The sequence below is a fragment of the Leguminivora glycinivorella genome, chromosome Z (assembly GCF_023078275.1).
Source record: "Leguminivora glycinivorella isolate SPB_JAAS2020 chromosome Z, LegGlyc_1.1, whole genome shotgun sequence".
Taxonomy (NCBI): Eukaryota; Metazoa; Arthropoda; class Insecta; order Lepidoptera; family Tortricidae; genus Leguminivora; species Leguminivora glycinivorella.
Window position 1 is genome coordinate 35,738,421 of NC_062998.1, and position 26,212 is coordinate 35,764,632.

Genomic DNA, 26,212 nt, shown 5'->3' on the forward strand with positions numbered 1-26,212 from the left:
GACAATGAAACTTATAACACCCTGTCGTTATATCATATAATCGTTATACCGTAAAATATCATATTTCCCTTCCCATTCCAGCTCACCAAAATATTGCCAATTATAAAAAATACACTCTGTATAAGCATTTATCAAAACGATATGTGCATTATATATTTATGTAAACAATATTTTTAATTCGTTTCTTTACATTATGCTTCAACAAAGTGGACTTTAAAGATATCCCGTAATAATGTACAACGACTCCCGGAATTAAAGCCATACCAAAATTGTATCCCGGAATAATGGGCAAACTAAGGGTTTAGTAAAACAACGGTAATTTCTATAAATTAGAAGTTACGATGCAAAATAGTGTCTTAAATCAATCGTAGAAGACTTATCCTCAAAATAAAATAGTTAACACCACTAGAATCCTCGCATTTTTGTTTCAAACCTCACTTAAAGTAGGAAACGTCTTAAGTTCCCGTAATATGGTACAGTTACCTTATAACGGCAACTGAAATGCGACGGCCATCGGTTGCTCAGAAGCATCTCAGAAGAATAACAGAACTGTCTAACATGTTGCTAACATGCTTACTACCTGCTTACTACAGATAATAAATGCATTATGTCAAATCACATGTCAGTCACATACAAATATGAGTCACATCCAAAGAGCATTGAATCACTACGTTTTATCGTTTTTACGTTTTTATTGGTCACATCCAGGGAGAATAGAAGTATTTCTAAACTCCATAGTCAAATCATTATATAAAATTCTATTATCTTTGAGTCACATAATATATAATATCAAAGAGGATCGAGTTATATGTCTTTGAAAATACAGATGGGTTGACATGTCTACAAACAGAAACTCTTTGTATAAACGCGCATACAAAAATGAAGGGGTTCGGCGAATAGTTAGTTATTCGTGATGTTATCTCTCACTATCCAAGAGAAAATGAAGGAGACGCCATCACGAATGTTCGTCGAATAACCTAGATGTGTGGATGCAGCGGATACTATACAAAGAAGAAAGGACATCTTCTGTTCGTATTTCAAAAAACTGTGCATAAACGTCGTACTACATCAAGTTGACATTAGATGTCTTATACACCTAAATTAGAAAGAATTTGTTTATTTATGAGAGCTAGTCAGTGATAGTGATAGTAGTGAGAGAACAAGTGGGCGCGATGAGTTGCATGCTGCGGAGCGACCCCATGACGCAGTGCGAAATGTTCCTGTCGCCAGATGCCGCCTTCACGGTGTTGGCACAACTCGGCGAGATGGAGTGTGTACAGTTCACTGATGTACGTAGCCACCATTCATTTAGTGCATCAGTCGTTTAGCTTCAATTCAGTTTATGGGTTAATTGATTATTTGATCCGATTTAAGCCTGGTTTTAGTGTCACGCGGACCGACCGCGCGGAGCGATCCTGTGACCAATTTGTATGAAGTTGATGTTGTCGTCCGCGCGGGCCCGTCCGATTTAATCTGAAATACTCCCTGAAGTTAATAAATATTAGTCCAGTGCGGATTGCTCCTCGCGGTCGGTCTGCGTGACACTAAAACCAGCCGTGTAGTGTAAAAAGTCCTTTAGTGTCGAATTAAATAACCATAAGTGCTACGACAGAATTCCTTTCTGCTGTATAGGCCAAGCATTAGAAAGGTATAGAGCGAAATGCAAGAAACAATACTTAAGATTAAGTAGCTTTGTTAGTTAGGAGCTTAATTATGCAAGTTCTCGGACGCACACCTAAAGACGGAGGGGTGCGGAAGGGTTGAAGGTCCAGTACTTCGGGTTTTCGCATTTAAATCTTGAAACCTATTCATCACAGTGGCATGATGGTTATAGAATAACAAAACCTAATTAAGCTACAAGTTTGATTCTTTCAAGATTTTGGATATCTTGTATAGTGGAGATATCCGCTCTTGAATTGTTTTCAGTTGTCTCAATTTGATCTTCACCATCTACATCATTGAAGCTGCTAGGTCACGTTTGGTATCGTTTTCGTATAAATCAGGGGTTCTGAATACATTTTATGGTAACACATTCACATAACTTGGAATTATTACTTAGCTGCCGCAATAACCCAAAATGAGTTTTGGCCTCGAGCACAAGAGTACGCCATTTTGCTCGGTCTTGAGCGGTATCGCGCCAGCTTTCGCAGACGCCGAGCTCTCGGAGGTCAACCTCCACTATCCACCCAACGATATTTGGAATTACATAAAAAGAAAATAAAAAAAAATACTTTTTTCCTAACTCGTCCTCCCGGATAAACCGCTAAACCGATTTTGTAGAAATTTTAAATAATTTGAGTCCCAAGTCAGAATAAGTAATCCTTTCATTACAGTTTTTTTTATTACAGTTGAATGAGGAACTAAACGCCTTCCAGCGTAAGTACGTGCTAGAAATATGCCGCATCGCCGAAATTGAACGGAAACTGCGCTACATCCACGACAAGATGATTGAGGATGAGATTCGGATACCAAAACTACAAGGCAATCCTCCAGCTCTTGAGCTTCATGAGACCAATACTTACGAGGTTAGTCAACTCGTCCAGGCAGCCTACGCTATAGTTATCAACACGCAATTGGAGCGATAGGGTGGAGGTAATAACTTCATTAATAACCTTTTCAATTTGAGAATTCAGTACCGAGTGGAACACATAATTGTTTACCACACTAACACGAAGAAGATATTAACTGTAATAATAATAAAACATTTCTAAATCGAATTGGTAATTTTTTTGACATTTATGATTCAAAAATCATCATTTAAACGTCTAATCTACCAGCTTTGGGCATAAATTTAAAAATTTTATGAAATTACTTAGAACACATTTATCCACAAATGCAGCATTGGCATTCGTTTTTGATTTACCGTTGTTGAGGTGGAAGTCATTTCGTCGTTAACAAGCGCGTCATTAACAATAATAATAGTATATTGTGCAATAAGGGAGAAATTATAAATGTAAAACACACTGAAATAATTGTAAAACATAAATAAAATGCATTTTTCATACCGTGTAATATTTTTTTATAGCTTAATAGTCAACTTTTAGCTGTGCAAAAAAAGTCCTTGGCTGATTGAAACATCCTTTGCCTGAAGTATTGTATGTATTGTATTAATTTTTAAAACTAAATCCATTACTCCCTTGGGAATAAAATAGTACAGTCACCGTCATAAAGAAGTGATGATTTCTGTACCTTGTCGCTTTTAATCGTTTGACAATTTCGTATGACATTTCAAACAAGACGTTAATATGACAAGGTATAGAAATCATCACTTATTTGTGCCGGTGACTGTACATTATTCTTCAGTACACGTAGACGCAATGAGACCTTTAAACATCAATGTGATGAAAAACAATAAATGCGGCATTTGTTTGCTTTCCCAAATCCGACACATCGCGAAGTAAGTTTACTTTTGCGATGGGAAAAACAATACAACGATTATTTGAAATATTATAGGTAGGCATTATTTAATAACTAGACTAATGAAAAATGAAAAGGCTAGAAAAGTAAAGTTTACAAGCAGGTATCTTTGAGAAGATTCTCTGCAATGTAAATAAGTAAAGCAATTGTTCAACGACTTTCTGAGTAATTCTGCCACTAAGAGTATTCTCCTCCTTCAGTAACGTCCAATTATGATTACCAATCGGCCTTATCACAGTCTTGATGAGGTTTGTAATTGAAGGGCTGCTGAGTTAGGGCATTCTGGATGTACATTGAATCGTAGCAGTTCGTTAATGGTTATCCCATCGGCGTCGTACCATTCTCCGTCTTTCATGTGTATTCCGATCCACAGATAATGCCTTCATAGTAGGTTTCATCTAATTCCTGCTTTACAGACCATCATCGAAAAGTGGGAAAGAGTTGTTGTGGATATGACTACAAGCTTGACAAATATGAATAAAACTTACGGAGAAGTGGCCGAAATGTTTTACACGTTGACCAGCGTCTCGGTGATGATCGGAAATGCGGACCTGCACACGGCTAACCTCGGAGTAATCAAGCATGTCGCGTAAGTACCTATACAGTTTTCTAAAATTTGTAAATTCCTAAAATTATGAAACGTGGTGTTGTGTAATATTTGTTTATAATCGTGTAGGTAATTTATTGAAGGGTAAATTTTAGTACAGGTGGTAAGCTAAGCACCGCCCACCATCATCACGCAGCGGAGGACAGCGGCGCGCGGCTCACCGTGATCACGGGGCTCGTGCAGCGCAAGCGCTCCTACTGCTTCCAGCTCATGCTGTGGCGGCTCTCACACGGCTGCGCCTTCTACAAGCAAGCTGACGATGACCGGATATTCAAGGATCCCATGAATGTATGCTATCCCTTTTAGTTTCATTGCTTGAGTGAATCAGGTGTATCTCGTCACGCGACGTGTACTTACGAAGGTGTATACTCTCTTATTTCATCACAAAGTACAGAAATACGGTAAATGCCAAGCTAACTATTTTTGAATAAAAGTTTTAGCAACTGATGAGTATAAATTATATGCTTATAGTTTAGATCGACATTCACTTCTCCACATTTTACTGAGTTGCTACTATTGGACAGTTTCATTTATGTTTCATATTCTACCCTATTTGCGTGTTTTTTTAGAATTCTGACGTCCGTAAGGTGGCTTTCTTGTTAGTTATCCAAGGAGAGGAGCTCGCTGCCCGTATGAAGAAGGTTTGTGATGGGTTTCGTTGCGATCTGTACCCGCTGCCACCCACCGCGTCGCAGAGGTTTGAAACCGATTTGCAACTTAGAGCGAAGATTGAAGACTTGTCACTGGTAATTAGGATGTATTTACGTACGCCTATGTATTATATAAGCATCTACGTTTCCAGATCTTCTGACGTTTACAGATAATGATGATTAATTAGTTATGATCTACAGACAGTTATTTATTTATATTTTTTAGGTTTTGGAAAAAACCAGATTCCATCGTTGCATGGTAATGCACACGATGGCCAGGGCTCACCCAACGTATCTGTTAAGACTCAGAAAAGCTAAAGCAATATACCATACTATGAATTTTTTTACCGTTGATATCACGAAAAATTGTATGATTGGCCAATGTTGGATCCCCACCTCAGATTTGGGACGAGTACAAGAAGTATTGGATACGACTTCGGTAATAGTATTTGACTCATGTTTAACTAATCACTAAATTTAGTAAAATCCTTTTGTCCGGGTCGGCCTAAAAACGTAGTCTGACTAATTCACGTTATACCTTTTTTTAAATGGGGAATGCGTTTACGCATACCGCCGGGCTTGAGATGGTGTCACCAACCTATCTAAGAGATATGCCCGGCTGTTGACATAATACCTAGGGTTCAGGAAAGAATAAAGAAACACCAGTATTTTATACAAAATTCTTTATTATGTACACCCTAAATAAAACCTAACTCAGTAACTTGGTAGAGGAAGATTTGGTTCGTTAAACTGTTATTTACATCAAGTTCAGTTCGATCATAAAACCTAGGAATAACACATCCTATGTGTAACACCATCCATAGATCAAACTTATTTTAAGAAAAACCTAATATATAGATTAAACCACCACCAAACAAATTGTTGTAAACAATTATTATTACTTAGTAAATGTGTGACTCTTAATGCTATAACTAGAACTGAAACTAAAACTGGATCTGGCAAATGTTGCAATCATGTGATAGGCTTTCAAGTATTCATTTTATGGTTATTAACTTTTGAATAGAAAGGTTTTAAATTAAGATTTTAACTGTAAAAAGAAACAAACCAAAAGGTAAAACCAAATAAAACCAAAAACCAATAAAAACCAACACAATAGGTACCTGCTATCGCTGAAGTCCCCGAAGAAACACTCCGTTCCCGGCTCCGGATTCATTAGTGAAGTATGAACATTCTCCTCCCCTACAATAGAAATAGAATAATAAGAACCACGTTTATAAGCTAAAGAATTTCCCTACTCCTTTTAAGATTGAACTATGGTAACACTTACCGGAAAATACTTCAGCAGACAAGCATTAAAATTATTAGGTCTCGGCACAACCACCGAAACGCCAACGCATATCAGCAACAGCTGCAGTGCGTAGTCTGAGGACCTATTGCTCCTGTCCTCGATGATGGAACTATGCATCTCCAAAACACCAAATTAAAACTTTTCCTTATTATGCATCTATAAAGTTCCTCAAAATGCATGTGCTTTCCATGCCAATAAACATCATTATTATCTTATAAAATTAATTTCTGTACATATTTAATCAGAAAACGCCTTTTCTTCACGTCCAGAATTTTCCATCTCCCATTCATTTGTTCTTTTCTCTATCCAAATTCAAATTCCCCACCATAGAGGTAACTAGCCAAAAAGTTCTGAATAAACTAGATGAACAAAACCTTTATGCTGAAACTATAAAATGGACTGAAAGTATAAGAATGTAATTTTATTAATTTAACTAGAACATATTATTTATTTATTAGAAAAAATAAAATCATAAAAATACATACCACGTTAGTAACACTGATACTCACTAGGTGTCGCTACGTGACAATGGTGTGCAACCCGGTCGGTGATGTCTGATGTGGGACACGAGGCAACGGCCTGCCTAACCCTACCCACTAAATCCCTGCTGTCCTCTCACCGCTTTATGGACCGGGACCTCGGGGAACTACGAGTAACTAGTGCGTCCGCACCGCAGCCCCGCAGCGGCCCGCAGCGGATCCCGGATCAGGATCCGCCGCCTGGTCGGGCTTTGAGCCGACTGATCCTCACCGTGGGAGCGCTTCCTGGACACAGGGTCACGCTAACTCGAGAGCTAGCGTTTTGGGCGAGCGCGCTCTCACGCATTCCTCACCCACTGGCTGTCGTTAGGGCTGCAGGTTCCGCCCGTGAGCGGCACGTCTGCACTCTGTGCGGCGGCGGCGCATCGGGTCTGCCTCGGCCTGGGTTTACCGTTCGCGCTCCGCGGCCTCCTTCTCTAAATCGCGTTATACCTAGACCAACTGAGAAGTAGTCGGGTGTAGATGTAGGCCAGATAGATATAGATAGAATACTCTTTATTGGCACACCTTAGCAAAAGATTCATAAAATAGAGACAGTGGAGACAAAACAAATGATTATAAATAGAGGCAGACAACAGGCGGTCTAATCGCTAAAGAGCAATCTCTACCAGACAACCTTTGGGTAGCGGAAATAAAAAAACAAAATCAAAAGGCCAGTTGCGTTTTTGTCCAAATGAGAATCTGGCATATCGAGGATTAGGTTGGTTGCGTTTCTCGTCAAAAGCGAATCCGACAGAGTGAGACTTGACAGGTTTAGGTAGGTTAGGTTCGTTAGGTATCTTCAGATGCCCGAAGGGCAAACCGCCTTGAAATAGGAGCCCCGCAAAGCGTTTAACCCATGCAAGTTTAACGCAAAGAGGCCTACTTTTAATGTAACTGTAAATTAGGCATATCGCGAAAAGGGCAAACAGCTTCTTAGGATCAATGAGTTTGAGCCAAAATGCGAAATCCATACTAATATTATAAATGGGTAAGTGTGTGTGTCTGTTTATTTGTCCGTCTTTCACGGGAAGACGGAACTACGAATTGACTTGATTTTTTTAATGAAGATATTTGAAGGGATGGAGAGTGCCATAGGCTACTTTTTGTCTCTTTCTAACGCGAGCGAAGCCGCGGGTAAAAGCTAGTAGGTAAAAGTAATAGTCAAAAAGCGAGACAGTCCAATAGTGAATTCCAAATGACGTTTTGGCAAAACGCGAATTAGTCAAAGTGTGTTTTAGGCAAACCCGGACAAAAGGGACAGGAATCGGATCTGACTGTCAAAAGAGAAGTTTCTTCAAACAATAATACCACTTTTAACATTCATGAAAATACTATTAAAATTACTTAAAATCAGGCCACTAATCATTGCAAATCTCTAAGTGGTCAGAAACTTTTCTCTTCTAGCAAACTCGGCTCCATTCATCAAGGCATTGGTGTTAAGGCTATTACTGTAATGTATTCAGTGGTTGTTTACAGGAGCAAATGGCAACCTCTGTGCCATGTTTTATGTCCAAGGTCTCAACTCACGAAACGCCCCCAACTTTCCATCGCACCAATAAGTTCACATACGGCTTTCAAGCGCTTATTTCGGCGTATGGTGATTCTACTTACAGGGAATTAAATCCAGGTAACAGTTTTGAATGATTCACAGCTTTGATCTCTAGCCGCTATCTTTACCCGAGGGTAGTTCATTGTAGCTTAACCATGACAAAAAATTTGTACTAACTATCAAAGAGAATCGAATATTATAGAGAGTTACTGTCGAAGTAAAATGTGTAATCACAGTGCATACACTGCCATCTCTTGACACAGGCTTAAAACTTTTGAACCTCAGTTTTGACAATTTGGCCCATATTCTTAGCTTGGTATGTGTTAAAATGTCAAATATTAATATTAGAGCCATCTAGCTGAGCGTACCCCAAAGGTGTAATGCCATCTATGCCACCGTACCTTTTTCTGTATGGTACTGAGGTACGTTTTTAGGGTTCCGTACCAAAAAGGTACAACAGGAACCCTTATGTTGCGACTCTGTCCGTCTGTCTGTCCGTCTGTCACATTGTTAAATATCTCGAGAACTACTTAAGGTCAGTGTGGGGAAGACCGTCTACCCGGAAAGACCGTCTATTGACTATAACTTTTTTGTTTATATATCTACGCCTCTCACACCTCTGGAGGTATAGCAGTTTTTCATCCTTAATCCATTGGTCTTCAATACATATCCCTAGGACGAACACTAGTTAACAATAAACTTTGTTTTTGTTTGGTTAGAACAGTATATTACCTATCATGCTGCGGAATAAACCGGTTTATTTCGTTCTATACCGGTTATTTGAACGAAACCTTTATGAAAGCGTTCCCCTAAAAACCGGTTTAAAAATAGCGGTTTTTCGAGCGAAAACGAAATTTAAAGGTTTTGCCACAAGTACATGATAACGGTTTGAAAATTTAGCCGGTATCCGAGCCCTGCGTTTGAGGTACACAGCAATGTGCGGCACCTGGCAAATGTCCAGGAAAAGAGGAAAACAGTGAATGCGTTAAGTATTCCTAAACGCTAGTTGGGACGATTTATTATTCTCGATAGAAAATTACTTTTTCTCAAACATGGTATGAAATATTGATGTTATGTGCCTTATAATTGGCAGCGAAGTATGACGTTGCAGGTGCGGCTAGGACGATTGATAGATAATGGAATTTCATACAAACCTTGCAGGCCAAGGCCGGCAAAGTCCTCTTTTTTAATTTCCAAACACAGATAATTGTGACATAACATCCAGGTATTTAGCCAATTAAAAAAAAACTATAAGGGGCTTTATAGACGTGCCGACTGCAGCTGGTACGGGCCCTAGACAATATTTGATTTTGGGTGCGTTTTCATACAAAAAAAAAATTTTTCGTTTTTTTTTAATTTTTTTTTAACTTTTTGTTTTTTTATAAGCGTATACGGGGCATCAAAGGGGAACGAAAATTCGATTATTTTTGCGCTACGACGCACAGTTTAGGAGATACAGCCATCCAAAGTTACTATTTTCAGTAGACTTTATTTATTTCATACCATGTTTGAGAAAAGCACTATACATACCTCGGCGGGAAATGGGGTTGCCCGCCTCAGACCTATCCGGCCTCGCTTCGCTCGGCCGTCTATATGTCTTCGGCCAGCAACCCCCTTTGTCCCGGCCTCTGTAGTAATGTACTATAGATAATTTCTTAGGAAGGTCTGGCGGCTCTCGGCTCTTGCTGTATATTACTTACTACATAATTATCGACGCCTAGCATTCATAGTACATGCTTTGCTTAGTTCGGGGCTTTATAGGTTGATCTATGCAAGTGTCCTCCAATAGTACATTACATCAGAGGCCGGGAAAATGAGGATTTCCGGCCAAGTGGGTATATACGGCCGAGCGAGCGTGCGAGCGAGGCCGGATAGGGATACGAGGCCGGGAATCCGTTTTCACGCCGAGGCATGTATAGTGCTTTTCTCAAACATACAACGAAATAAAATAAAAATGCTCTATAGGACAATATTTTATAAAAAAAAGTTACTTTGCAGGCCTAGGCCTAAAAAATAATATGAAATCCCTTTACAGTCCTCTCGAGTTGTTGCGCCCAAAAAGCGATACTTCCCAGCCCATTTTAAGGAACGTAAAGACAATATTTCATTGCATGTTTGAGAAAAATGTATTTATTTATCATTTATTTAATTTTGCATTAGGAACCGTTCTAACGTTTTTTATCTTTAAATTCATTATATTTATCCTTCAGGTCTCTACACAATAATAACTTTCCCGTTTCTCTTCTCATTGATGTTTGGCGACATGGGTCACGGGTTGATCATGTTTTCGGCTGCTGTATGGATGCTTGTCAATGAAAAAAAGTTCATGGAAGAGAGGTCGGACAGCGAGATATGGAATATCTTTTTTGGCGGTATTTTTTTTGATTCGTAAATTATAATTTCGCCGGTCAAAAAGTTTCTCAAATGTTGCCAGTGTAACTTTGCACTGTCAATTCCCAGTTAAAACCTGGCCCCGTAGCCGAATGGCTCTGTCGCGCCAAATCGTAAGACCGATGGAGACAGATTCTGCGGCGTTTGGCTACGGGGCCTGGGTACGTAGCCGAATGGCACAAACGCTTACCAAACGAAACGCTTGTAGATAGCTATCTCTATCGCTCTTGCGTATTGGCGCGACAGAGCCAGATTACCTTTCGCGGCGTTTCGTTTTCGTTTCACGTCGCAGAAATGACATTCGGCTACGGCACCTGACTAGAAATATATACGATATAAGACTACGCGCCATGTTGCGGAATTTCATTAGAACTATTTTCTCCATTGAACTGTCACCAGTGTCACCACATACATCAGAATAACAGCGCCCTCCTGACAATAGTCGTATATTTCTGGTCAGGGTGCGTAGCCGAATGGCACAAACGCTCACGAAACGCTCACGAAACGAAACGCTCGTAGATATCTATCTCTATCGCTCGTGCGTATTGGCGCGACAGAGCTAGACTAACTTGCGCGGCGTTTCGTTTTCGTTTGGCGTCGGAGAAATGTCATTCGGCTACGCACGCATGCTTTAACTGTTTTTTTAAATCTTTTGTTTTGAGTGTCAGCTAAATTGCTTTGAGCAAAACTAGAGATATGGACAAGCTATGATGGCGCCATCTAAGAATCTACTGTTACTGTTTCTTATGATATTCCGCTCGTTTAATTTTATGTTAAATAAATAGGTGTCAGAAAACCTTAAAAGCTATGAAATTATCTTCCAAAAAATTGGTTGACACAAGTTTATTATATAATTTTTATATAGGTTGTTCTTATGAAAAAATCGCAAGTGTTTTATAATTAGAAAAACAAGATATGTAGTTTGATAAAAAAACCGTATACTGATAAAATACCGTATACCTACTCGGCATTGTTCAAAATACTGCACGGCTTCTCCTAACTCGTTATGACGCCATCATTACAGCAAACCTGACAGTGTGCAACATATTTACCTACTTGACGTAGGTTTTTTTTCAAATCTATTATATTATAAACATATTTCTTAAATGATTTTTCTACAATTGATTACTACATAATGATTACTTGTCGATAGGTGTGTGTGTGGATGAACTTCCGAAAATAAAAAAAAAAAAAATCATTTAGTAAAAGTTCTAAAACAATTGTAAAACCTCAATTTGTAAAAAGATAAATCAAAAGATACAGCCATTAACAGGTGCTTTTTTACCAACGAAAACAGTGAATATATTCATTTTTTTTACTAAATATCCACCATCTAATATTTTATATTCGTTATCTGGTTTTAAAGATATTCAGACATAACTTTTCTCATACAAATGTATCAAGTAGGGTGACCACACTATGTCGGCTCCTGATTTTCCCCACCTTCCCATTGTCATATTGAGATTGGACAAAACGTGTGGACTGAGTGAGCACTTACAAAAATTTATTATAAAAAAACCTGACACGTTAGTGGTTCGTTTTGTATTTTACAAATTCCCATTTCACTTTTACTAAACTATACACATATAATAGCGGTCTAAATCTTATGTTTTTCATCAAAATTCGGCTTTTCAAAAGTGTGTGGATTGAGTGAGCATAAGAAACTATTTGTAAAAAATTTAATACGTCACTAGGTGATCTAATATTTATAGAGGTAGGTTGGCCTATTTTTTACTAAATGTTAGTATATAAATATTATATGTTAAATGAATATATTCACTGTTTTCGTTGGTAGTTTGTGAGAACTGAGTGCGATTTAAGGGTTAATAAGCTGCCTTACAGAAAACATTATTTTTCAGGACGATACATAATGCTGCTGATGAGCTGTTTCAGCATGTACTCTGGTTTTGTTTACAATGACTGTTTCTCAAAATCCTTAAGACTTTTTACTCCTGGTTGGAGAGTGCCACACACGTACGCCCAATTAGCTGAACAGGAGTCTTTTCTTTTGGAACCCGGGGACCACACTCACGCTTACGTCTTTGGGCAGGATCCATATTGGGAAGTAAATATTAGATAGTTTCAATCTTTTAATAGGTGGCGGAACTATATGAATATATCAATTTTAAGCACCTGTGTGCTCCAAAATAGGCACCAAACCTTGCCTGCATCATTTTCTCAAGGATGAAGCTTCGGGATAATGTAGAGTTAGTATCGACGTTTAATATCTGCATGTTAGCTAGTTCGTCCTACGGCCTACAAGGTTTAAAAAGCTCTAACTTTCCTTGAAGTCTCATGGCTGATATATGTGCTAGAAAATACTGTTAGTTTGATAATAATCATTTCAAAAAAGGAGAATTCACGAAACAGACTTTTTTTAAAACCTTGTAGCAGTAAATTTTATTGGCAGTGGGCCAAACTGGCTCATATGCAAACGTACATTATACGCCTAATATATACTAACTCTACATTAACCCTAAGTTTCATCCTTCACAAAAATGATTTCACCTTCAGGTCTGGCGGGTCTGGCCCTGTAGCCGAACGGCATTTCTACGACCCGGAACGTAAACGATAGATAGTCTGGCTCTGGGTCTGGAAATAGATATCTAAGAGCGTTTCGTTTCGTGAGAGTTTGTGCATTCGGCTACGCCAAGGCTACGCACGCTGGGCTCTTATTTAATCCCATATTTTTAGATATCATTGTATCGACATATACTCATACATATACTATCTATACATAACTTGATTATTAACACTTTCGCTACCAAGAACCCGACTGTCGGGTACACCGCTCGTAGAAGCGTAGCCGATTACATGGATTTCCCCGTATGTAGCGAAAATGTCGTAGCGCCGCGTAGAGCCCGGTTTCGAAAGTGTTAAACTCTGCCAGATCATTCGCTTACCATCAGGCGAGCTGTCTGCTCATTTGCCTCCTATCATAAAAAAATGTTTAATCTGCGTGCTTCTTATTTTGTCATTTTACGTTTTCAGTTGGCGTCGAACAAAATCCTATTCGAAAACTCACTAAAAATGAAACTCTCTATAATTATTGGTGTAACCCACATGATATTTGGAATAACCCTTAGTTTATTTAACTTTGTGTAAGAGTTTTTTTTTCTTTTTTTAGTAACTAAGGTTTATTCAGATAAAAGTACCAGTGCTCGCCTTGCAATCTTAACCCTTTATTTGGAACTGCAACCAGATGTAAATTACCTTTGACCGTTTTTTTTTGGATCATAATTAGAGATGCACCGAATATTTGGTTACTATTCGGCATCCGGCCTATCCGGCCCTTATTATAATATTCGGCCGGATACCGGATGTGCTATTTTTGATTGAATGATTTTGGGGTAAACAAATTAAATGTAAAAAAACAGTTACGATTGTAATACCTACATATAACCATAGCCCTTTATTATTAAAAAAATAAACTTTTAAACATATATTTTGCCTTGAACGAAATAATTATAATAAAACTAGTATTTTGCACTTAAAACGGACTCCGCGCGAAGTTCACTACGCAACAAATCAAAACCTGCACGACGCGCTCGCTCCCTGCTTAAATTGTAGGTGTTGTAGGTAAAATTCTGCTGGCCGAATATTCGGTGGCCGGATACCGAATATTCGGCCGATGATTGGGCCGAATATTCGGTATCCGGTATCCGGCCAAACAACTATTCGTTGCATCTCTAATCATAATCGTAAACACTATTGAGCTTCGGCTTTAGCTCGCGACCTTCCTCACTCTTTTGCAATTTAAGAAGTAAGTAACAGAAATAAGGTTTAAGTTGGTTTCTTTTAATTTCCGTCAAGACTATGTGACAAATTAATCTACATATATGTATTTACCTCTATGTATGTGTACATAGTATGCTGAATGCGGAAAATAAAATCGACGCTTAAAGCTTCCATAAAAATTATAACATAATATATTTTTGTTGGTTTTAATTACATACTCTGCATAATATTTTTTTGTCTTTCAGGTTCTTTAAAGATCACAGATATTTGATTGTTTTGCAGTTTATACCTCAAATATTATTTTTGCTCTGCATATTCTTCTGGCTCGTCATTTTAATCTTCTTTAAATGGTTCAAATATGGCGGTGCATCTCGTAAGTACCCAATATGCTCTATTTAAGTTAGCGACGTTATTATATCGACAACTGTGATTAATATTTTGTGCTGTAGGGTTGCACCAGGGCTCAGCATTGAGCCCATACCTTTCTGTGCTGATAATGGACGCTTTGACGTCGGACATGCAGGAGGAGGCGCCCTGGTGCATGCTCTTTGCCGACGACATCGTGCTTGTCGGAGAAGAGGACTCGAGGTGCAAGGCAGGCTGGCCAGGTGGCAACGGAGGCTGGAAAATGTTGGCTTGAAGATCAGCTAGGGGCCGATTTTTGAATCTCGGCTATTCGATTTCGTGAAATTCTTTCAATAATATCTCCACTACTAGCGATTTATATTCTACTAACAGAATCGAAAACGAGTGGTATTACCACTAGTTTTAAAATCACTAGCCGTCCTTTTTCTTTCAAAAATCTCACGTCGTTTCCCACAGACTTTCGAACGGCGACTTCGTGCGTTCGAAATTCAAAAATCGATCCCCAGATCTAAAACTGAGTATCTTCTCTGCGACTTCGGCGGTCTTTCAGTCCCTGTTGCCTACCTGCTCGGATTTTAAGTACGAGAGGCGAGATCGACAGAGCAGTTCAGCACAGAATTAACGCAGGATGGATGAAATGGCGACAGGTCACAGGCACAACGTGCGATCCCCGCATGCCCCTTAGGCTGAAGAAGAAAATTTATAAATCTGGTATCCGAACTGTCCTCTTGTATGGAAGTGACTGCTGGGCCGTCAAGAAGAAGGATGAGAGAAGTCTGCATGTGAATGAAATGAGAATGTTGCGATGGATGTGTGGTGTGACAAGAGTCAAGACGGGATAGAATTCGGAATGAGTACATAAGAGGAAGCCTGTGAGAGTAGCGCCAGTGAAAGAGAAGCTGAGAGAAAGCAGATTAGCATGGTATGGGCATGTAATGCGGAGGGATAAAAGCAATGTTATAAAACGAGTGGTAAATATGAAGGTGGATGGCGACAACGGTAGTGGAAGGCCTAAGAAAATATGGATGGAATGTGTGAACAATGATATGAAAGTGAAAGGTGTTAGTATGGAAATGACGGCTGATAGAGAGGAATGGGGGAGGAAAATCTGCTGCGCCGACCCCAAATAATGGGAAGAGGACAAGAGAATGATGATGATGATGATGATGATTAATATAAGTATAATTAGGTTTATAACTTCCGCAAAACTTCTGTCTGTTGCAACATTTACCGACCGCCGTGATATGATCTAGATTTTACCCAATCAATGTCGGTAATAGCCCGAAGTAAAGAAATATTTCTCACTTCAGGCTTTCAATCGCCATCGGTAAAAACTAGGTTTTAACATACTTCAGGCTTTTACAGTGACATTAGTTTGGTGTTGTCGTTCAACATTATTTTAAGCCACTAGAAAACGCACCAAATTTAAAAAAAATGCCGGAGGAATGTTTATCGTCCCATGAATTACACGCTTTTTTAGGGTTCCGTACCTACCTCAAAAAGGAAAAACAGAACCCTTATAGGATCACTCATGTGTCTGTCTGTACGGTGAAATTTAGCAGACATATGTAAACCTGTGACCCAAAGACGGACATGTAGGTACCTAATTTAAATTAAGAAAATTCAATTATAGGGGCCACTCTTGGGAAGTAAAAGTGAAAATTAAAAATCTCAGTTTCTAGAACTATATTGTGTTACAACCAGAGATCGGATTTTTGTGCGACATCTCATACTAAAAGTCATTAAAATGACGAAAGTCACTAAGAATGTCGCAAATCCGTCCAATCTCTGGACTTACAACATATCAAATGAACGAGCTTTTTATAAGTATTTCAAAAATATTTTTTTTAATAATTTTTAGTAAAGTAAGTTTCAAGTAATTTAAGAAAATAGGCAAAAAATCACTACCCCCCCCTTATCTCCGAAACTAAAAATTAAAAAATAAATTAATAAAAATCAAAAAAATACACGAGATAGTTTTCAATCTATATATTACAGGAAAACCTATTAGAAATCTACAGTAAAGCGTAAGTCGGACTTAAAAGAAAAAACTCAAATTACGAATTTCACTCACTGCCGCTGCAAGGAGTTACCAAATCTCTTGAAATTGCGTGAGCGCGTTTGAATATTACATATAAACTCATGTCTGTTTCGTTTTGTTCAAAATATCTATTATTCGCAAAAATGACTCAAGTTCCTACTGAAAAGGAGGCGCTTAAGCCCTTCTTGTAGTGTACGGAACCCTTGCAACGCGAGTACAACTCGCACCTGGCCGGTTTTTTTAGTGACAAACCTGTTTTCATTTTTTGTAAGTTAGTTCTGTACATTGTTAAAGGGGTTACCCTCATCTGGCAGAACAATTTTGGTCAGATACTCACTTCGCATAACATGTTTCGCAGAAACACTTTCGGTCGAATGGTAATTTTGCAGAAAACTTAGTTTGCATTATCTCTACGACGCATATGACACATTTGGCAGAATATTGTTTTACAGTAACATTAATTTGGTCGAATTTGTTTTAACATAATTTTATGAACCATTTGAATCGTATTGAATACTATTACAAGAGCAGAATTGTGACACGAAATCAAAAAGGAAATACTGTCCCATAGCCACCGTTAGGTACGACGACGAGCGAAGCGAGAAGGAGTGTTAGGTATATCATCCCTTACACATCCGACTCGCTATGAAAAAGCAAATTGCAGGTTTATGCCGTCTGAATATTACGCACTAATATTATCTACGAAAGTACTATTCGACTAAAAGACTGTTATGTTCAACAACATTATGACAAAATACGATTCGGTTTTATAAAAATCTGCGAAATGATTTATTCCAAAGCATATTCTGTGTAACGTGTTTCTGCCAAACGTGACTTCTGCCAAGAAATACTAATCAAATATATGCGAAAAAAGTGTCTGCAAGATAATAGTAAACCTTGTTAAAGCTCCCAGTGTAAAGGAAGGGCAAGGTTGCGCGCCACTGGTGCTGATCCTGTTTATCGACATGGTGCTAATGTCCAAGTCCCAGCCGGTGGCGCCCGAGTGCGACGCATACATGTTCGGCGGGCAGAGGACCGTGCAGCAGTCGCTCCTGTTCGTGGCCGTCATCTGCGTGCCGATCATGCTCTTCGGTCCTCCCTGCTTCGCGGCGCAAGTTGCCAAAAAGAAGAGGAAGCAGTTACTGGTAGGCGTATTATAAAACAAAACACCGATACAACTGAAATACATATACATATCGCATCGAATGCGTAGTTATATGGAAAGCAAGTGACCTCTTGGATTCTATCATTAAACTTATTTGTTTGATCACTAAGGCCCACTTGAACCAAACATTTAACCCGGTGTTAGTGGGCTGTCATCTGTCAAACTCCATACAAAATGATGGGTTAACCCTCGGGTGAACTCTCCATTTTCGTTGGTGCAAGTGGCCCTAACAGATAGCTAAGTTAAAGGTCTAACTACCTTATTTTGGCTCATGGGTTAAAGAGGCCTACTGACGATCGGTGCGCCGTGCGGCGAAGTAGCCCTTAATGATTGTAATTTTAAACTACCACCCTTAAAACCTGTAACATTACTTCTAGTGTTCGTTGTTCAGAAAAAAGTTTAAGCAATTGCAATTTCAGAAAAAAATACCTGACGAGGAGTATGAACCAGAGGGGTACGCGGCTTGGAAGCGTGAAATGGCGCACGCGTCGGAGTCGTTTAGCGACCTCATGATCCACCAGGGCGTGGAGACCATCGAGTTCGTGCTCAGCACCATCTCGCACACCGCCTCCTACCTGCGGCTGTGGGCGCTGTCGCTCGCGCACGCACGTTAGTGTAGTAGTAGTGACCTCATGATCCACCAGGGCGTGGAGACCATCGAGTTCGTGCTCAGCACCATCTCGCACACCGCCTCCTACCTGCGGCTGTGGGCGCTGTCGCTCGCGCACGCACGTTAGTGTAGTAGTAGTGATCTCATGATCCACCAGGGCGTGGAGACCATCGAGTTCGTGCTCAGCACCATCTCGCACACCGCCTCCTACCTGCGGCTGGGCGCTGTCGCTCGCGCACGCACGTTAGTGTAGTAGTAGTGACCTCATGATCCACCAGGGCGTGGAGACCATCGAGTTCGTGCTCAGCACCATCTCGCACACCGCCTCCTACCTGCGGCTGTGGGCGCTGTCGCTCGCGCACGCACGTTAGTGTAGTAGTAGTGACCTCATGATCCACCAGGGCGTGGAGACCATTGAGTTCGTGCTCAGCACCATCTCGCACATCGCCTCCTACCTGCGGCTGTGGGCGCTGTCGCTCGCGCACGTACGTTACTGTAGTAGTAGTGACCTCATGACCCACCAGGGCGTGGAGACCATCGAGTTCGTGCTCAGCACCATCTCGCACACCGCCTCCTACCTCCGGCTGTGGGCGCTGTCGCTCGCGCACGCACGTTAGTGTCGCTAGAAGATAATGGGGCGACCATGTCCTCTGTTCTAGAAGTCTATTAGTGTATGTATTATATACAGGGTTGGGCAGATTAACTGTCGTGTTGTAATACATGTCATTATCTATTTTTTCTACTCCCGTGTTGTTATTCGTCATTTACCGTGTCGTGCATAGATCCAAAGAGCATTGAATCACTACGTTTTAAGAGTCGGCACTCTCGAACAACCCTCGAACCGATTTATGCAGGCGTTTTTTCGACGGTCGTGAGGTCATGTCACTGCTACCAACACAAAGAAAAAATCGCTAGGGCTCGACCAACCCAGTCCCTAATATTTATCGATATCGATAAATTTGCGATATTTTGCAGTATGGCGACTTAACAGTAAATTTATAGTATTTATACATATATTTAAAAAAATGTCTGGGATGGCTGTCAGAGGCGTATTTCAAGGATTTGGCGTTGGCATCCTGAGCCAGTCAGGATTACCGCCCCGTTAAGTGACGATAAAGTATGAAATTTAAGAAAAAACGCTGCTTCGCTACCCTAAAAAGAGCCTGCCGCCTTTAATACGCCCCTGTATAAAATGAATAAAACAAAAGCAAAATATACCATCACTTTTCTTTTACATGAAGTAATTTTTCAACTACTTTACAGCACTTCTCAGTTGAACTAATTTTGAGGCGTTTGCAGAAAATTCCTATGATTTACTGTGCCTGACGTTCATATTTGGCACTGCCTCCTAATTAAGAGTTTTGTTATAAGCCAGTATTTGTTGCTTCAATCTTCGTGTTTCTTGCATGTTTACCAGGGAAAGTTAATATTTACTGCAAAAAGCCTTGAAAACCTTTGCCCAACATTATCTTCATACAGGAGATGGATAAATATGCCGATTCTTCGTTACCTGTTAAAATTACCCATAATCGTCATCTGAAATAAAGAGATTATCGATAAGTTGGTCACACTCTATTGGTATTTTAGGTTATTTGTTTGTTTACGAAAAAACTTATTTACAGAATGTTTTCGCTTAAATCGTAGACTGTACATGATAAGTACTGCTTTAAATTGATTAAATGAGTAATTGTTAGCAACTCGAAACGAAAATATAATAAAATACTAGTTACCGACCTGCATATATCCAGTGCAAAGCTAGGCAAAAACAAGCCACAAGTTGATATTTTCAAATATCTAACACCACAAATTTCACACTTTCTTATTGGTTTGCCCGAAATTTCAATAATAACTTTAGTTATTTTATTATTTACTTAGAAAATTCAAACAAGTTACGACAGATTTGACGTTGACGACTTGACGTTTTGAAAAAAAAAAAAACACGTAGGTCAGGCCATAGACTAAGGAAATATGAAACTCTATTATCTATGTATTTTTGCTACCAAAATATAATGGACTTTAGTACTATTAATAATAGATGTCATTTTGATTTGATAGCATTTTTTTGTGTCGTAATGTTGGCAATCATAGCTTGATGATATTATCATACTATGGAGTGACGACGGGCTGCATAGATCGTTAAAACCCTACATAAAAGGGTAGCCTTTAAGGGATATAGCGGGCCGCGGGGCGCCGGTCGGGGGCGGGCGGCGGCGCGGGGGAGTGCGAGCGACAGGGTGAGAGCAGAAACATTGCAGAGGACAAGTCAAAATACTTATAGGAAACAGTGCGAATTTCACGAAAGTTACTCTAGAAAACTATACAAAAGTAAGTGCATGTCGTAGAAAAAGTATTGTATGCAACGGTGTTTAACTGAGTCAAAAAATACTCGTGGCGTCTTAATAACAAGTTTCGGCTTCGCCTCAAATTGTTACCCACGCCACTCGTCTTCTTTGACCTCCTTTAAACGCCTGTTGCATAAAATACTATAAATATAACAGATTTTTATTCCCTGTGTATCATTTTAAATCGACAATTTAATGCCCTTCACGGATTCTAAAAAACACTTCCATTACAGTCTGTTTAATTATTTTCTTATAAGAAAATTGAAAAGTATTTACAGTTGGAAGTTTTGACAGCGAACATTGCGGATTGATCGTGATATTCAACTAACTGAAAAAAGTTAATATCCAATATTGCGTTGATATTGCATATCAAAAATCGTTTATAAGTATTTTTCTTCTGAAATCAAGTAAAGATTTTGTAGGAATTGAATGGTTTGTGTCAGTAAAGTAGCTACAAATAACCATGGGCGATTCATACAAAATTGTGCTTAAAATTATATAAAATAGTGCTTAAAATTACATAATATAATTGAAGAGAGGACAACATTTTGCATACTGCAAAATAACCATGAAATAAAGGACCTAAACATAAGGATAATTTATGTATGTACGCTGTTTCTTTAAAAAATGTGAGGGCTGTACAAAATGCTATTTACGCGGCACGATGGCCATTTTGGAAAGAAAATGCATTTCGATTTCAGGAGTTCAAGTGCCATTTTCGTCGAAGTTTTTAGGCTGATATTTTATCTTGAAACGTACGCTACGCATCTGTGGGTAACTGAAAACTATTAATATTTACATATAAAAATAAATACAAGGTTTTATTGAGATGGCAAAAGGCTAAATTTATTATTATTTATTATGAGCCTATTGTGTCCCACTGCTGGGCAAAGGCCTCCCCCCTCTTTTTCCATTCCTCTCGGTTTTGTGCGACAACTGACCAGTCTCTCAAAAAGGAGTCTAAGTTATCCCGCCATCGCCGACGAGGTCTGCCGGATCCTCGATTTGACTCGAGAGGCTCCTACTGCGTGGTATTTATTTAAAAGGCTAAAATTGGTATTTATTTTGCGGTCGGGTCGTCAAGTATTGCGTGACTTAGCAGATGAGGTCGTGCGTGCCGGGTCAAACTCCTACAGCAAAATGCCTAAAATTATGCAAGTTAAAGAAAATCATATAAAATATATTACATAACACATTAAAATATAGGATGTTATAAATATAAATATTAGCACTACTTTTCACATTATAGATGATTATAGTGTTTTTAAAATTGTATACCACTTTTTAACTAGGATAGTTATTCTGCCCAACCCTGTATTACCAACAACATTGAGTTTACTAGTACATTATCTGGACACATATGGCATTCTAGTAAATACCTAATGTGAAACAAGGAAGACGTTTCGATTAGTTGGTATATATATCTCAAAGTCAGAAATGCCCCGCTGTGCCTTATTTACTTACATTATTTCTCAGAATCACTACCTATTTCCATGTATTAGCGATTCATAGTGTAGATATATAAACTTTCTGAAAACTGAAATGCAAGTTGACGTGGCGGCACAAGTTTAAATAAATATGCCTTTTTACGATTTCACAATTTGTTTCAAATATTTTGCAACCATAGTCAGCTGTGACCCAGTAGAGGAAAGAAAGTTTGCCCAGTTGTTTCTTATTTACTTATTTGTTATTTCAGAATTATCAGAAATGCTCTGGAGTATGATTTTCTCAAAAATGGCTCTTTCCGATCATACCACATTTGGAGCATTTAAAATAGTCGTCGTGTTTATAATTTGGGGGGTGTTTACAATAAACATTCTTGTGTTGATGGAGGGCTTGTCTGCGTTCCTGCACACGCTGCGTTTGCATTGGTAAGTCACACATATCATATACCTACATTACATACATAATAAGTATATTAATTTGAGAATGAAATGTAAGCATTTTTCACAAAATTTTCTTACCCCTGTTATATGTACGAGTAAAAGGGTATATCTAGTTGTTGTGACCATGAGTGCATTGTACAAGTTTATTGAAAAAGCGTTTGCTCTAAATTTTCTGGTTAATTTTGAGAGTGCGTAAAAGCCTTCAGTTATAGTATCTCAGAAAACTGCATGGTATTCTAGTTTATCTCTATTTTTGAAATAATCATTATTTACTGTTATTAAATGAAGCCCCTTCGAGCGTACACACTAGCGGTTGAGCGTAGACTTCGGTCCGTTGCAATATAGTTATAAATTCACTTAACTGAGTTAACCGTGTCGACCACTGAGCTTAAAGGTGCCCACTGACTATCAGTCTGCTGGACTGCAACGCCATGTCAGTTATGGTACTGTCTTTTTAGGGTTCCGTACCTAAAAGGTACAACAGGAACCCTTATGGGGCGACTCTGTCCGTCTGTCTGTCCGTCTGTCACATTGTTAAATATCTCGAGAACTACTGCTATCGATATGAAATTTGGAATAGTTATAAACATTGTGAACCTCTACAAGTTGAAAGTATTTTTTATCACGGATATGTTAGTTTTGTGCTGAGATATGGGCTTATTTTGTGGGAAAACTGTATGAATTTTAATACCGCATTTGTAGCGCAGAAAAAATGTATACGTGCTGTTTGTAATCTAGCCCCTACAAAACATGCAAGCCATCCTTCAAAAAACTCAAACTCTTGCCGCTGCCAAGTTTATAAATTTTAGAAATGTGCATGTTTGTAAAGAGGCACATGTATTTATTTACAACTGCTGAAAGCGCCTCTACTAGAAATCAACGTGATCCTGGAAGACTAGTACATAATTATGTTCCTAGGACAGCATTATATTCCAATCACTGTTTTGTCATGTGCATGAAAGTTTTCAACAAGTTACCAAAATCTTTAAGAGAGCTACCTGTACATAGATTTAGAAATAAGTTAATGCAGTTGTTGACTGAAAAGAGCTATTACAGTGTAAAAGATTTCCTCTTTGAAGATATAGAAATAGAATAAATAGTAGCTATAAATTTAAGGTTTTGCATGCTAATACAACCTGCAGGCGTATCATGCTGCCAATTTTATCACTTAACCACGTGGATAAAGCATCCGTCACGCTTTAGCAATTATGTCAGTGTGAGAGTGACAGATGTCTTATCCACGTGGATAAGTGATAAAATTGGCAGCATGATACGCCAGCAGGGCATGCTGCTTATCCACGTGGATAAAGCATCCGTCACGCTTTAGCAATTATGTCAGTGTGAGAGTGACAGATGTCTTATCCACGTGGATAAATAGCAGAATAAGCATCCAAATAGCAGAATCACCAAATGTCACCTACCACCTAAGACGATAATGTATTTACCTACTTATTCTTTGCAAATAAACTTACTTACTTACTTACTTTTCATACTATATTGAACTGTCAACCTACACATCATTATATTGATTAGCGATTTCAAACCAACCTGTATTTAAAACGTTCACTGTCCAGTGACCCGCATATGGGTTTCGGCCAGCCTTTATTACAAAAGTTGTAAGGTTTATAATTATATTCAACGTTACTGATATATTTCAGGGTGGAGTTCATGAGCAAGTTCTTCATGGGAACTGGTATTATGTTCAAGCCTTTTTCCTTTGAAGCGTTATTCTCCGAATCTCTCAAGGATAAAACGGAAGTGTGTCCTACTCTCAGAACGTTTGAATATTAGTTGTTAGTAATAATTATTATAAATAATTCTTTTGCTACCGGCATTGACTAGAAGTTATTTTGCTTTAATAAATGTAGTACTTATTTATCGTTTGTTTTAAATGTTCACATACTTAACTGAGAAACTGAGCTTTCCTTGAGAATTATATCAAACTCAAAAATGCGCGTTCTTTTTGATGTAACACTTAGGTGCTAGTTAATATCATCAAAAACGTTAGACCTATTATTATTCGTTTAAATACATGAGGTACTTATAACGACAAATTACCTAAAATTAAATAATCTTATTTTTAAATTAAAGGAAAAATTTAAAAATTCACACCACGCAGGACTCGAACCTGCGACCTCTGGCTTTGCCGGAGCCAGCCGCACTTCCAACTGCGCCATGGAGGCCTGCTGGATGTGCGTGCGAATTTATCCATGCCCTTCCTCAATAAAATTCTTAAACGCACTAGGGCGGGGTTTAAAAATATGTAATCTCGCAGACGTTTCTGCATGATAAAAAACAAATTTAATAATCTTAAAAAATATGCACAATAAAAGGGATCTTAATACTTTTGTTGTCATTGTATTATTTGAGTAAATGTCTGGGGCTGGTTTCTTTCATTTTCCTTTAATAAATAGCCTAAATTAATTAAAGTGGAAGGAAAATAATATTATCATGAAATGAGAGAAGTAGGTCCCTTCATATCTAGGGTACGGTTGTACCCCGCTAATATACCTATGCCTAGCAAAGTGCAAAGGCACTACCTTGCTCGCAACGAACGATTGATACTTATTTTTTTTTATTTGAGTTCTGATTGGATTATACCAGATAAACAAGGACCGGAATAGACAAATAATACCGGAACAGACAAAGGCCATACAAAACAGCGTACCCCTGAAATGTACGGGCCTTTAAGGCTTAAAAGTAGATGGCGCTGTTTCGCAGCCTGGAAGGGGCCAAAATTACTGATGTGCCGACGGAAAGTTTCCAAAATTCTGAAATTTTCACATAGGAAAACTTCGGAAACTTTCCATACTTTGTATGGACAATTGTATGGATGGAAACTTTCCATTTCATAAATTTAAATTCCCTTTATTTTTCGTGAAAGTTTCGTGAATTTTTCAAGAAATTTAAGATTTTTTTGGAAAGTTTCCGCAACTTGCACATCACTAGCCAAAATCATATTTTCCCTAAATATTATTGCGTGTTTTTATTTCATATAAGAACAAATCGCATTCTTTTTATTTTAATATCATGATATCACGACAATACACATTTTGAAATAAAAAAATTGTAGGCATCATCAGTGTAGTTATGATAGTATTTAATAGATGGCGCTAAAAAAGTGGAGGTAATTTCATAATAAATAATGTCACTAGCAAAATCTATTGAATATAAAGTTACAACTGCGTAGTTTTTATTGGCTTCACGAAGGTGCGAAGTGAAGGCTTCGTGAGAAGTTTTCCACCAGAATAAAATTGCGGTCGCTTAGTCGCGAGGGGCGTGACAAGGGGGCGTGCACCTAGCATTAGCAAATACTTTAGATTTTATTGATATTTAAAATAAAACCTGACTTCGTTACTGATGATGATGATCTTCAAAATTCTAGAGTAGTTGGTTCATATCGTAGAAAAATAAAACTTGGCGGGTATGCAAGCTACTTAATACTTGTGTCGCTTAACTTCAAAGGATTACCAATATTACCATTAGGTATCTTGCATATTTTTTTTTGTCATATTTTACCTTTGCATAACAACGCTTGGCAGAATCCTCTTTTCGCAGAATGACTTTTTGCATACGTTTTTTGACATACTGTCATTTTGCAGAATTATTTAAAGCAGAGT

General features: G+C 38.6%; 1 protein-coding gene across 1 annotated transcript; it reads left to right on the forward strand.

The window, feature by feature from the left end:
• The first annotated feature begins 1,163 nt into the window (after positions 1 to 1,163).
• On the forward strand, positions 1,164 to 24,383 carry LOC125240476 (V-type proton ATPase 116 kDa subunit a 1-like). The gene is made up of 15 exons (XM_048148369.1): positions 1,164 to 1,289; positions 2,349 to 2,525; positions 3,834 to 4,006; positions 4,120 to 4,312; positions 4,594 to 4,770; positions 4,901 to 5,113; positions 7,981 to 8,131; positions 10,264 to 10,425; positions 12,304 to 12,509; positions 13,436 to 13,545; positions 14,428 to 14,555; positions 17,496 to 17,734; positions 18,174 to 18,363; positions 22,403 to 22,577; positions 24,251 to 24,383. Exons 1-15 carry the CDS (start codon positions 1,173 to 1,175, stop codon positions 24,381 to 24,383), a joined length of 2,544 nt encoding a protein of 847 aa, XP_048004326.1. The 5' UTR covers positions 1,164 to 1,172.
• The last annotated feature ends 1,829 nt before the right edge of the window (positions 24,384 to 26,212 follow it).